This window comes from Macrosteles quadrilineatus, unplaced genomic scaffold (genome assembly GCF_028750875.1).
Source record: "Macrosteles quadrilineatus isolate MER2022 unplaced genomic scaffold, UCM_ALF_1.0 Scaffold_4__1_contigs__length_99947679, whole genome shotgun sequence".
Lineage (NCBI taxonomy): Eukaryota > Metazoa > Arthropoda > Insecta > Hemiptera > Cicadellidae > Macrosteles > Macrosteles quadrilineatus.
This window is the reverse complement of record NW_026542597.1, coordinates 75,265,510-75,280,736: the sequence shown is the minus strand read 5'-3', so window position 1 is coordinate 75,280,736 and position 15,227 is coordinate 75,265,510. Positions and strand designations below refer to the sequence as shown.

Genomic DNA, 15,227 nt, shown 5'->3' with positions numbered 1-15,227 from the left:
TGAAGGAACCCCAACACTAAAATCAGGAAAATCCGTCAAGTCGTTGATTAAGAATTGTGAATTAAAATAACCCTGCCACGTTTAAATATAAGAATATTTTATATTCTTCTATTATTTAGTAGTGGGGCTTAAGTGTACAATCTAAAAACTGTTATTAAAACATGTAACATTATTACTAAAAAATTCAACACATTTTATAATTATTCAAATATTTACTAGTAGGCCTACAATGCTTTGGTTTAAACTATTAGGCATAGATTTAGGCCTACAGCTATTCTATGAATTGATATTAAACGTGATCTATGTCATATTTTTACACGCAAGTCGGACGATTCAACGACGTACCTAACCTTTAATTTTAAATCTATAAATTAGTATGAAAGTTACGATGGTTGATGACTGTATTAATTAATGGTTTTGGTTTATTACAACATTAGGAATAAATTTGTTTTCCGTGTTCGAGAACTTGCGTGTATTTTAGCTTAATTTCGTAGAGGTTTAATTGTTTAGTACCAATTAAACTGAATGTTCAATATTTTTCATATTCTATTATTGTCCTATAATACTGATAGCATTTATATTTTAGATCAAAATCATAAACATTTAATTGGCCAGTGTATAATTAAATTAAAAACACTTTTTCATGATTTTTTTTACCCCCTTTTAATTACTTTGGGCTAGTTAGCTGTTAAAAGTGGAATTGGATAACAAGAAAACAATAACATTTTACTGTATCTTCATTGACACTGACATTTTGAAATACGGCAGTGTACGATTATTTTGTCGTACAAGATTGGCAACGCTCCGTGCAGTGGGCGCGCCCGGGTTAGCGACTTCCAGAGTTAGCGAATTCCGCCGCGAGACAAAATCGAGTTAGCGGGTTCCGGAGTTAGCCAATTCCTGACTGAGATGGTTAGCCAGTTCCAGAGTTAGCCAGTTCCGATTCACGACCGAGTTAGCGAGTTCCTGAGTTAGCCAATTCCTACGTCTCCTTTATTCTTTAAAGGAAGTTAAATATAAAATTACAAACCTCTTTAGAAAAATAAAGAAAATATTACTGTTTTGAAAGTATATGGTAAGATTTTGAAAACAAATCCAAGTGTTTTTCTTTTTTTTATCCAAAAGGCACTGCCTAATGAGAACGAGAAATTTATTTTCCCTGAGGCATTGTTCTAATGCAATGGGCACCGGCACCGTCAATACAGTAAATACAGTTAAACCACTTATCTAAGGGAAGAAAAACCATGCAAACACAACAAGGAAAATTATTTGTTGAGGCAGCTCCTGTCAGATTTCATGCGCCTAATTATTCAACGAACAGCATAGGTCGTTTTCACCTAGGTTCTTACATCCATGATTTCCCCCAGAAATAGTATCTATTTACAGACTGATATTATGAACTGTAATATGGCTAATAAAGACAAGCAGGAGAAGGACGTGTGTTGGACTCGCCCTGCCGTCTACAATGCCACATGTGTCTTTCTGATGTGTTAGAGAGAGGCAAGTAATAGCTATTTACATTACAAGTGTAGTAAGAGCGTTTTTACATCACGCAGGTGAATGTTGTGCAACGAGCGAAGGCGAGTTGCATAATTCACCGAAGTGATGTAAACACGCTCTTGCATTACGTGTAACGTACAAGATTTTACCTGACCCGACAATATTCAGGAGGTTACGAGCAATATACTTCATTATCAATTTCACTCATCTTCTAACAGTAACGTTCATTTACAAACAAAAGTTAGGTTAGGAAAATTCTTCAAAGCATAACAATAAAATTCAAACACAGCTGATTTCTAGCGTTGAACGTCGTTGGCTCCATAGAGGTATATTTTTTAAGTTATCCACTCAATGTTATTTTACCTAACCCGCCATGTTAAACTTCCCTATCCCAAGCGTGATGTATTAACTTCGTTACCGTACTTCTCGAGTGATGTAAAGTTGAAAAAAACTCACTCGGTGATGTAATGAAACCCATTTAAATAGCATTGAGTGCTTAACTTAAAAAATATACCTCTATGGAGCCAACGACGTTCAACGCTAGAAATCAGCTGTGTGCTTGAATTTTATTGTTATGTTTTGAAGAATTTTCCTAACCTAGCTTTTGTTTGTAAATGAACGTTACTGTTAGAAGATGAGTGAAATGGATAATGAAAAATATTGTTCGTAACCTCCTGTATATTGTCGGGTCAGGTAAAATCTTGTACGTTACACGTAATGCAAGAGCGTGTTTACATCACTTCGGTAAATTATGCAACTCGCTTCCGCTCGTTGCACAACATTCACCTGCGTGATGTAAAAACGCTCGTACTACACTTGTAAGGTAAATAGCTATTTAATGGGTTTCATTACATCACCGAGTGAGTTTTTTTCAACTTTACATCAATCGAGAAGTAAGGAAGTTGTACATCACGCTTGGGATAGGGAAGTTTAAAATATGGCGGGTTAGGTAAAAGGTTTAAATTACCTGTATCCGTCAACTGATCCAAATTGTAGTTAGTTGACTACAGCTGTTTCGAGTTCAGGTAAAACACATCAGGTCAAATGTTACATTGATTTATTCCATGGAATGGTCGTCATGAGGTTTAAAGTTCACAAATAACACTTACACGTACACGAAACATTAAACATTAACTTGCCAAAACACAAATACAAAAAAACAGTAATTTAAAAAAGACATCGGACACGTGCAGCGCCGGTGGAAGGTTAGGTCATGACTGGATGACTGATGTGTTCGTGTTGGTTTAGTGCTTGGGTTTAGTGTATGTCATTAAAGTGTTGTTTAATCTACTACGCAAGTTATAATTAGCTGACAATGAAGTTTTGCGCTGTTTTTAGCGAATTTTCTTAAAGGGAATTAAGTAGCTATTACCGTGGGTGGCACAGCAAGACCTTGGCCCGGAACCGATTTACTTGTACATTGTAAAAGATTCCCATGTTATTCTTATGGAGAATATTGTATAAATGTTATAGTTTGCTTGTTTTTGCCTTTTTAAAAAGCACTTTGAAATGCTTAAAACCCCCTCTTTTTAACTCTGCTTGGGGATCTTTCGTAGCAAGTGTAAGCAAAGGTCGTTGATTAGGCTATGCTTGTCTCATCAAAGTACCACTACCATGACCATTTTACAATAGTTATTTGTGTAACTAGTGGGCAAAGTGGCACTTTGCTGCACACGAGAGCAATGTTTACGCAAACGCAATGTTATGGAATGATCTCGAGTGCAGCAAAGGCCTTTTGCACTCGTGTTACACATTATATGTTTCCTACAGTCACTATAAAGCATATAAATAATTAGCCTTTCAAACACTATACAAGACGTTTTTAGGTTCAGCTGGCAACACAAATAAATGCCCTAGAGAAAGTAGTAACCGGTCCGTATCACTCCGCTATTTTTCCTCGGCAAGAAATGTGCTCCACGTTTTGAGAATATAGTTCCGTAGGTTTTTGTAATTTGAAGTGGTTTCCGCGCCTAAAAACATGCTTTAAAAGGTATTTTCTTGTTTATTAAGACCGTAGGAATGTTTTAAAAGCGTTTAAAAGAAAGGTTGTCCAGAAAGTTGAGAAATACCGAAACTATAAACACAAAATGACAGGTTAAATCGTAGTTATAATAGTCAATCAGCTGCTCATAGTATTGTTATCTGTAAGTGTTGCCAACCTATTTCCAAGCGTACACGGATTACGTGCATAATAGAACCACGCTGTTTTGTGTTGTTTTGTTGGAATCCTGATGTGCGGCAAAGTACAAGCCGTACGACAAAGTATAATACGGCAAAGAATAAATATGCAGCAATTAGCAGCTTTCTGTACTATAAACAGCACAAGGAAGCCAACTTTGTCGGGTGACTGTAGGAAAAATTATTTTTATGTGGTCGGAATGTAGAAGGCAACTGAATACACAAAATTGTCCATAAATGGGCTGTTAAGTATTTTTATAAAACATATTATACAGTATTTACGTAATATATTCACTAGTAACTAAGAATGAACTTATTACTTAACATAAATAAGCTATAGCTGAATTGGACCGCTCGGTGCTAAACCACTCAAGCTACCAGTTAAACAAGCAGTGGTGACTTGGTGAGTTCGCTCTAGGAGCACTGAGCTATAATAATAACTGGATTCACCACTCTGTGTTTAACAAAAGGGACCACTATTTTTGCTGGGTTTTGTAGAGTTTTGTGTTGTTATGTTGGCCGTGTGATAGGTTGGTGGGACTTGTCAAATTAGAGGCATTGCGAGATGGCGTCCTCCTGTTATTTTGTTGATAGTAAAAAAATATGTCAACATTATGATTACAGTAAAAGTTAAGTTTATTTATTTATTATTTTACGAGCAACCCGTTTTAACAAGATCATAAACCGATGGTCGTTCTAATAAAATTCCATCTAAACCATTCATCTCTATGGGAACGAATAAATAAATAAATTCCCATATAAATAGCATTAGCATTGTTTGAATTAATGATGAATAAAAGGAACTTAATTTGACAGCTTTCCACCAACCTATCACACGGCCAGCCTAACAACACGATTCACGAAACACCGAAAACAAACTAGCAAAAAACAGTGGCACGTTTGTTTCTCTAACGTTCAACCAGAGAGTGAGATAGTACCGTAGTGACACCAGTTGTCTCTAGTTAGGTAGGTAATAGGAAAATAAAACTAAGTAAGTTATTAATAATGACACGACATTCGAAGACAAGATAAGCTAAGACATTACCAGCATTCTTTTCGCAATTCTTCCCGTAGTATTCCTTCGTACAAAAGCAGGTGTATGAATAATACGTCTTGACACATGTCCCCAGGTTTTGGCACGGCGAACTCTTGCAGTGGTCTTTTATGACACATTTAACGTCGGCTGCTTCAGTTTTTCCTTTCCTGGCTCTGATTTTTCTTGGTTCAATCGCGTGCAAACTGTGAAAGTGGCATTTGTAGATAGGGTCTGTTACACTACTTGCACCCCACAATTTCACTGGGTTGCTTCCATAAGTGTAATGTTCAATAGGTCTAGCGCAAAATGCACAATTCATTGGACAAAAGATACAGCTCGGCGAGACAACGTCTTTGACCATGTAATTGATTTTACACCTTCTTATGTGGAATCGAACTTTGTCTGTGCTACCAAGGTTGTAGCATTCGTAGTTTGAGTCGTAGAAGTATTTTGATACGTCGTACGTCACGTTGTCTTTGAATTTGAAACCGTTGGCCCGCATCACTTTGATGAACAAGATTTGGCAAAGGCATAGTATAACAACAGTGTGTGCTGCAGACATTGTACAAACTTGTAAATCACAATAGGCTACTGTAGTAACGAACAAAATGAAATTATTTCATATTGGTTTGTTGAAGTGTTGAACACAATAAAAATCCAAACATTTTGATTCCAGAAAAACAATAGATCAACAATAAACACCTGTATTTAAAAACAAAATCCAGTGGATAAGTGATTAGTTTTATGTATTTAAGGGTCAATGGTTTTATCTTGACTATTGGATACTGAAGTAGAGTAGATACCCCAACCATCAATCTCTATTATTACTACAGCCCCAACATATGGACCAGCTGTCACTAATGTTTTACCATTGACTATTACTGCTACTAAATAAGAACAACTACGTTTTTACGTTGTGTGAGAAAGTCACAGAATGCGATAATAGTCCAAGAATTTTAGGAATAATAAAGCCATTTGACCTAACAAATTCGGACTAAGTTGAAACTTTGCACAGTTGTTTAGTAAGTCTAAATAAATAAAATTTCAAAAGTCCCCATAAATCCCTGCTGGGCTTCAGCCACCATCTTGGAAAATGGCGGCCAATTTTCACTTTTTTGACAATATTTCACAAACTATTGGTATTAGAGGATTTTTGTAAATACATAAGTTAAAGAACGTCTAAAAATACATCTTTTTTATATTACAAGGTTTGCTCTATCTCTAATGGTTATTGAGATAAATAATAAAAGTTAGTATTAAATAAAAAATTCCCATGTTATTCTTATGGAGGAAAATAAAATTGTTGCAGTTTGCTTTTATATGGATATATTTTTATCAAACTTGGCAAATTTATATATTTTATACTAAGCTATTAATTAATATTTAACATAAATATACAATTTACAGTGTTAGCAACACGGGAGTGCCGATGGAGACCTTGACTAAATTCTAAACTAAACCAAAAGTCCATAATTTTTACTTTCTGTTGTTTTGCAAAATTAAATTAATAACCCCATATATACAGTCCACTTTTGTTATTTCTAAAATAGACTTTAGAATACGTTACAATCCCATTCCAGCATTTTGAAGTTTTTTATTTCTGAAGCTTGTGTAATGTCATGGCGTTTCATCACCACATTTGAGTGAGTCGACTAAAATCTTCTCTTACATTCAGGGTAGATTGTATGACTTGTGGTTCACTATTCGGTTTAATACAGAAATACAATAGTTACCTAATCCATATATAAATCCCAATTAAAGTACCCATGAACTTTTGAGAAAACTAAAAGTCACACCACCATAAACCATATATTTAAAATGTTTGTCATGACGAGAAACCTTGTGCAAAACTATCCATTATTTCATACATTGCCTTTTAAGGTCGTAATTCTTTTCTAAAGAGAACTTTAACTCTAGTTGAGACAAATGTAATTCCGAAGTTGAATCAAGTTGCAGCTTCTTCCAACATTTCTTTGCCTAATTATACTGATAAAGTTTTTGTTCCAACCATAGTATAGAGCCTCATCAGCTGGAAAAAGAAATCATGTCCTTCAACAATAAGTTTTCAACCGGTTATAATGATATTCCTATAACAATCATAAAACATGCCAGATCATATCTGTTACTACCTTTGTGTCATGCAATAAATTCATCATTTATATCAGGTATTTTTCCGGACAAGTTGAAAATTTCTAAAGTAAAACCTCTATTTAAGGCAGATGACTGTAAAGAAGTTTCAAATTATCGCCCACTGTCATTACTTCCTGTATTTTCCCAAATTTATGAACGAGTTATGGCTACCTATTCAGTTAACAGAATTTTTAGAGTAACAAACTGTAGTAGGAGGGTCAAATATTGTAAAGAGGAAGTGTTTGGCAATGTTGTGTGAGTAGGCTGGTAGTGTTGTTAAACAATAACTTGTTGTGCTGACCTACTAAAAAAGCTGTTGCTTTAAGTAGGCCAGTGCACTTGATCAAGGGGTCAGTTTTGGTGAGTGGTGGGTGTGGTGCACCAGAGGACGGGGTCCTGCTGGCTGAGCTGGAGCCCAAGGCCACCAGGTAAGAAAATGTTAAGGGTTTTCAAAATTGGGGTTTAGAGTCTTTTCCAAATTGGGGTTTAAGTTACTAACTGATTCATACAGTTCCAGTCTACTTTACCTTTTTGATTGTTAGTTTAGCTTTGTGTTCTTTGTGTTGTTTTGAGTAATTAATAAAGTTGGGTTTTGTAAGCGAGTGCTGAGTGTCATTCCTGAGCTACGTCACCCAAAGTAACAGTGGGTATTCCAAGAGGAATACGTACCGTTACAAGGTGAGAGGTACCGGGATCGATACCCGGCGCCTCCACCACCTACATAAAGGTGTTATAAAGGATATTATCAAAAGGTGTGATGATAGACAAACCCTTAAGATAGCATAGAAACAGTATTTGGCCTAGAATGGAGCCTTGAGGGACTCCGAATTTGATATCTTTCATAATTGAATTGGTGTATTAATTGATTGAAATGATTAAGATGTTTGATTTCAACAAACTGTTTTCTGTTTTTTTAAATATGAGTCAAACCATGAAAAACCCCTATTTTTTATCCCCAGTTTTTGAAGGACTTATACAATTAACCCTGTCAAATGCTTTGACTAAAATCCATAAAAATACCAATTGTTTTATTACCCTTATCCAAAAAGCTGACTCAATGAAATCAATGCTAAAATTTATTACTGATTTCCCGGCCCTAAAACCATACTACTCTTTGTCTCACAGTTTGTTACTCTAAAAATTCTGTTAACTGAATAGGTAGCCATAACTCGTTCATAAATTTGGGAAAATACAGGAAGTAATGACAGTGGCAGTGGCGGCGGAACCAGGGGGTCAGGGGGGTCAGTTGACCCTCCTGAAATTTTAGGAAGGGTCAGGGGGGTCAAGGGTCAGGGGTTCATATAAAAAATTTAAAGATATAAAGCATTCTGTACTGTATACGTTTATTTTTTCGGCCCAAGAAGAAAAGTATAAGTAGGCCTAATAACAGTTACTGAAGATAAGTACAAAGATAAACAATTTAGTTATTAATAATAATCTATTACATTTATTATTAAGGGGCTTAATACTCACAAAACCTTATAAAAGTAATAATTAATTTAATTGATGTTCATGATCTATTGGAATTTTGGAGAGTTAACTAACAGGTAACACTTGAATTTCGCACTGAGTATTTGTCATAGTCAAAGTCGGAACTTAAGTATGTACCGTACGGTATTTTCGCCTAAAATATGATAATTATAGAGTAGTACGATAATACGTAATACGTGTGTGTATTATTTATTATAATGTTTTTATAATGACAGAGTAGCGTCTTTGTTAAATTGTAAATTTTCTTTGTTACTGCTTGAAGAAAAATGTTCTTCAGGTAGCCTAAAAACACGTTTTCAGGCTTTTATTTTTCAACATTTTTCCGGGGGAGGACCCCCGGACCCCCCTTGTTCCCTACTTTCCACATCCAAAATTTCCACATTCCACATTCCATACCCCCCGACCCCCCGGATGTGGACCTCCACCATAGGTTTCTGACCCCCTAACAAAAATTTGCTTCCGCCGCCCCTGGACAGTGGGCGATAATTTGAAACTTCTTTACAGTCATCTGCCTTAAATAGAGGTTTTACTTTAGAAATTTTCAACTTGTCCGGAAAAATACCTGATATAAATGATGAATTTATTGCATGACACAAAGGTAGTAACAGATATGATCTGGCATGTTTTATGATTGTTATAGGAATATCATTATAACCGGTTGAAAACATATTGTTGAAGGACATGATTTCTTTTTCCAGCTGATGAGGCTCTATACTATGGTTGGAACAAAAACTTTATCAGTATAATTAGGCAAAGAAATGTTGGAAGAAGCTGCAACTTGATTCAACTTCGGAATTACATTTGTCTCAACTAGAGTTAAAGTTCCCTTTAGAAAAAAGAATTACGACCTTAAAAGGCAATGTATGAAATAATGGATAGTTTTGCACAAGGTTTCTCGTCATGACGAACATTTTAAGTATACTAGGTGAAACCCGTCGAAATCGACGGTTACTTTCAAGGCTTAGGCCTACATTAATTCATCTAACTGCGATAAATTGGATGAAATAAACATATTTTGAGCATTTAGCATTGTTTAAAGGGTAATAAGTGTAAAAACAATAATGATTTTAATTGCGTTAGTTGCCAAATTTGGTTGATCATTCAATGATTAAAATATTTCCCATACCGTACGTCATCGGAGTTATTATTAGTATGTTATATGATATCTCTTCCTTTGGAAGAACCTTTAAATAGTATTGTAATCGTATTGGTGGGTCTTTTGTAGTTAAACACTTCTGTGATAATCAGTGTAATATGATTTTATTTGAAAAGAAAATATTTTTTGGGAAGACATATTCTAACTTCAAAGGGAGGTATATCCGTTACAGTGTAAGTTTGATTTTTCTTTTGTCACGTCGCGTCATTTCATATCGTACTTATGTGCCAATGAATGAACCCTCTAGCATAGTTTTGAGAAATTCATTGTGGGGTTACTGTTAAAGCTGGAATTCCTTGACATGGGGGATGTCAGTTAGTTGTCTCAGCCTTATCAATAACATAAAGTAGTCAAAATAATCTCTCTACTAGTCCAGGAGCTGAGGGGGGTTGAGCATGCATGAAAGTAGTACGCAATGTTATTGCTGATTATTGTAATATGGACTGTGGTGATCAAAATTACGTATGTTGCCTATTTCAAAAGTGGTCGATAAGATGGGGGGGAGGGGGCAAACATGGCGGTTTGCGCTATGCGTTAAAACGCTGATATTTCGAAAACGGTAAAAGATAGAACATCGGTTAAAACGTCATTATAATTATAAAAATGTGGACTACAATAATGGTTATTGAGTCCGAGGTCGTATCTCTATAAATAAACTAGTTATTGTATAAAATATGCAAAAATGGACTTTTCGTGTAGTTTTTTTTTACCGAAAGTAGAATTAATTTGTGAGTGTCGCAAAGAAGTAATATCAAATATCTTTGCTGATAGTTGTAATATGGACTGTGGTGATAAAAAATACGCATGTCGTCTACTTTTCAGGTGGTCGAGAACTTGGGGGGAGGGGGGCAAAGATGGCGGAACGCGCTATGCATTGAAAGGACTGTAGCTCGATAACGGTCTGAGATAGGACATCGGTTAAAACGCAGTTTTAATCCAAAAAATATGGCCAATAGAAAAGGTTATTGGTTAAAAAGTTGTATCTTAACTAATAAAAAACTTATAACAATAATAAGTTAAACAAAATCTACATTATACAGCTATTTTCTAAAAAAAAACATATGAATTGTTGATAAAAAAATAGTGTAATTACTTAATTACTCGGCTAAATATTAACTAGAGGCATTTTCTTATAAGAAAAAAATATATTATTACGAATACATATGGTTTAAAATGTAAAACACGGCCTCCAAACTACGTTAATACTTGGGGTTTCGCCGCAATCAAATGCATAATACAGATTACCACTACAAATACAATTTTAATTATAATGTTATAGGTTATTACAATATGATTATGTAACAGCTTCTTATTAAATACAGTTATATGAAATAAAAAAACATAACTACAAAAGTAAATACCTTATAATAAAAAATACGGTAAATCTCTTCATTCTGTCGATAACAATTTCACTGGTTGTTCATATAATTTGTTGAATTGAAATAGGTACCTAACTTTTGTAAGTTGGTGAAATTTTACTTTAAAATTGCCTAATCCACTAGCCACTAAGAACAAACGTACATAAAAACCAGCCACACACAATTAAAAAAAACGTAAGCAACTTAAAATAAAAGTATTGAAATATAAAATATTTAAATAACTATTAAAAGTTATAAAAGAATGTTATTTGTATAAATAAAACACAATAAATGTCAGTAGTCTTAAACTGTACAAATACTTTCACAACCGCGATATCACTGAGTTAAAGGGCAATGAACTTTTGGGGGATTAACAGTTGTGCCGATATCAGCAGCACTGCGCAGCAATTATGACGCAACCTTTCGGACAAACCCCAAGGCGTTTTTACATATGTATTCGTAATAATAATTTTTTTTCTTATAATAAAATGCATCTAGTTAATATTTAACCGAGTAATTAAGTAATTACACTATTTTTTATCAACAATTCATATGATTTTTGAAGAAAATAGCTGTAAAATGTAGATTTTGTTAACTTATTATTGTTTTAACTTTTTTATTAGTTAAGATACAACTTTTTACCCGATAACCTTTTCTATTGGCCATATGTTTTGGATTAAAACTACGTTTCAAACGATGTCCTATCTCGTACCGTTATCGAGCTACAGTCGTTTCAATGCATAGCGCGTTCCGCCCCCCTCCCCCCCAAGTTCTCGACCACCTGAAAAGTAAACGACATGCGTATTTTTTATCACCACAGTCCATCTTACAACTATCAGCAAAGATATTTGATATTACTTCTTTGCGACACTCACAAATTAATTCTACTTTCTGTAAAAAAAACTACACGAAAAGTCCATTTTTACATATTTTATACAATAACTTGTTTATTTATAGAGATACGACCTCGGACTCAATATCCATTATTGTAGTCCAGATTTTTAGAATTACAACGACGTTTTAACCGATGTTCTATCTTTTACCGTTTTTGAAATATAAACGTTTTAACGCATAGCGCAAACCGCCATGTTTGCCCCTTCCCCCCCCCCCCCCCCACCTTATCGACCATTTTTGAAATAGGCGACATACGTAATTTTGATCACCACAGTCCATATTACAATAATCAGCAATAACATTGCGTACTACTTTCATGCATGCTCAACCCCCCTCAGCTCCTGGACTATACGGAATGCTAGGTGTAGGTAGTGGAATACTTGAAGTGAAGTTGGCTTTTATTCTTGAACTGTTAGGGGCCTCCTCATTTATATGGTCTTGGCGGCTTCATTGGCAACAAATAATGCAAATGACATAGCAATGGAACATTTCCAAAAAGCAAAAATACTGTAAATTGGCTGTTACGTATATATTTACGTTTACATATTGGTAATCAACGTATCTTATAAAGGATTATGCGGTCTAGTTTAAAAGGAATATGACCTTTCTGTCATGACAGTAGCTGTTTAAATCGTATTTTCTCTTTGTTCCATATTTTACAGCCAAAATGTAGTGTTATTTTCAATAATGTTACCAACCCAGTGCGCCAAAGTCCGTAATATAGGCAGGTGCAAATAATTTGTCTAGATGGGTACCATTTTAGGCAAGGTTTCTATGTTTGTAATTTATTAGACACGATAAGAGCAGATATTTCTACATAAATATTTGATACTAGCTGTTTGCCCGTTCTACGTACGGGAATCTTGTAGTAAGTTGAAACCTTATATTCAGAACAGGAGTTGGTTTGCATATTTAGTGCGCATTTTTCCAGATATGCTGCCAAAACTACTACTATATAGGAATACATATAAACCTTCGCAAATACAATATCTGACAGTTTCAAAGCCAAAACGAATGCTTCGCAATTAAATGTCACCCGATTGTGTTAGTCCATATATTATATCTAATGATAAAAGGACTTGCTTTATAGATATATGAGGCATAGCCCTAAGGTAGGCCTGTAATTGAAAGTTACTTTTCACACTGAAAATACCACCTCAACCTCACTACTGCACATTTTATTCGGGTTGAAATTTTCATTAACAAAGGTGATCTTGTCTTTTCCACGAAACACTGAGAAATAAAGACATTAATGCGTTACCAACAGACATACACACACAAATACAGAATTGAATTAAGGGATTTGCTACGCTTTTACCAAAGCAAAGTAGTCTACAAACAAAATAATTATTTGAAAGTTTTGATATTGTCATCAAATTTTATGATAATGGATTTTTCAAGCTGTAAAATTGGTGTAAATCCTTTGGCAAATATATAAATAAGTAAATAAATACACAGTCTACAAAACATTTATAGGTTAACAACGCCAAGCTTTAAAAAATCGTGATGGTTTGTGTTAATGATAGATAGTATGAGTGATTAGTTTTTACAAAATAAAAGAGATGAAAAACTATTGATGGTTTATTAACATGGTTGAGAACAAAACTGATAAAAAGTAAACAAAAAAGTAAATAGATCATAACAATTAATAACATATGATTTTATCCTCAAATGGCAGGCAGTAGATAGTATTCAGAGAGATTCAGAGAGAACTTCTAACATACTCCCCCCCAAATTGCAACAGGGAACTGGGCAATTTTATTCTGTGGCAGGAAGAGAGCACAATTTTGCTATTGGTCTTCAATGTTTCCATGCAGATGAGTTTGTCATATTCCGGATTTGTGGCAGACTCCTTTAGTGGGGGTTTAAAATCATGTCTTCCTCTATCAGTCCTAGAGTGTGTTGATTGCGAGTGTTCTGCACACGTTTGATTTTCAGGAGATAAAACTTTAACTAGATCCTTGGCAAAATCCTCCTGTTCCCAAAACTTCTGAAGTAAATCATCTACTTTGTTCTCCAGTAGGCAATGATACATTGATGATTTGTTGCCATTGATGAAAAATCCACATGGCCCAGATAACACCCAACCAAAGATGGTTGATTGAGCAATAGGAGTTAGACGCGGGCCCTTGATAAGTCCAGGAAGAATGATACTTCCATAAACATCAGCTCCAAGTATCAAATCTACAGATCCAGGGGTCATGAAATCTTGATCAGCTAGTTGAAGCTCCTTGATATGATGCCAGTTAGATTTACCTGGTGTCATAGTAGGTAACTTAGCAGTGAGTTTTGGCAGAATATGAGCTGTTAACGGACAGATGACTTTGTCGTTAGATGTACTCCCAATGTTAATGGACACTAATCCACGAGTAGTTGATGATTGATTTCCTCCGATACCGATAAGAGAGAGTGAGGATGAGGAGCGTTCAATATGAAGAGTCTGCACTAGATGCTCGCTGATAAAGGAAATTTCGGAGCCTTGGTCTATTAGAGCTCTACATACAATGTTGTTACCTTTCGGGCTGATTACTCTAACTTGAGCAGTAGCTAAAAGAACTGTGTGTCGATTTACAGTGGGAAGAGAGTGATTTGAGGAAACTTGTGGTGTGTTTGATGATTTTCTTTCCGAATTTAGTGGATTTGGTGTTTGATAAGTGGATTTGATTTGACTAGATGTATCAAAAGATTTACTGACAGCGTCATGAATCAATGTATGGTGGCGATTACAACATTTTACACATGATTTTTGAGATCGACATTCTTTGAGCAAATGAGGGCCAAGACAGTTGAAACATAACCTGTTACTTGATAAGAAGTCTTTCCTTTGATCTGGTGTTTTAGCATGGAACTCTTTGCAATATGCTATGTAATGAGCATTACTACACAGTTTACATACATATTTTCGTTTAGATTCAGCTACCAAAGCTGTGTTGATGTTTGGATAATGCTGAGGATTACCTTGATGTTTTGGTAGATTTACCATTCCACTCGAGTGAGACACTTCCCTGGCTTTGATGTTTTCCAAAGCCCGTACACGTCCTTCGATGAAGGTCTGTAGGTCTTGCAGCGATGATGGTTCTGTCGAGATGCCTTGGTGAAGCTCCCATGCCTCGTGTGTATCAGGATCTAGACGATGAACAGTCAGATATACTAAGATGTGATCCCATTGATCGATCGGCGAGCCAAGAGATTTAAGTGAGCCCAAACTCTCATTTACAGTTGAGATCAGATGATTAAGACCTTTGGCAGATTTTTGTTTTAAAGGTTGGATATTGAAAATGTCATCTAGATGTTTGTTAATCAAGACCCGTTTGTTTTCAAATCTAGCTACTAGTTTTTCCCAAGCTGGAATAAAGTTTTCCCCAGTGATTTGAAAACTAGATATCAACTGAGCAGCCTCGCCTACCAAGCTATTTTTGAGGTAATGTAATCTTGTTACATCAGTTAAATCAGGATTAGAAATTATACTAAAGAATCAATACCC

General features: G+C 35.2%; 1 protein-coding gene across 1 annotated transcript in view; it reads right to left on the bottom strand.

Moving 5' to 3' along the window:
* The window catches only part of LOC128993058 (uncharacterized), an 83,383-nt gene extending 78,167 nt beyond the window's left edge, over positions 1–5,216 (bottom strand). Inside the window, exon 1 of the mRNA XM_054416813.1 lies at positions 4,724–5,216. Within this exon, the coding sequence (XP_054272788.1) occupies positions 4,724–5,216 (493 nt within the window). The remainder of the gene's footprint in view (positions 1–4,723) is intronic.
* Positions 5,217–15,227: the final 10,011 nt, after the last annotated feature.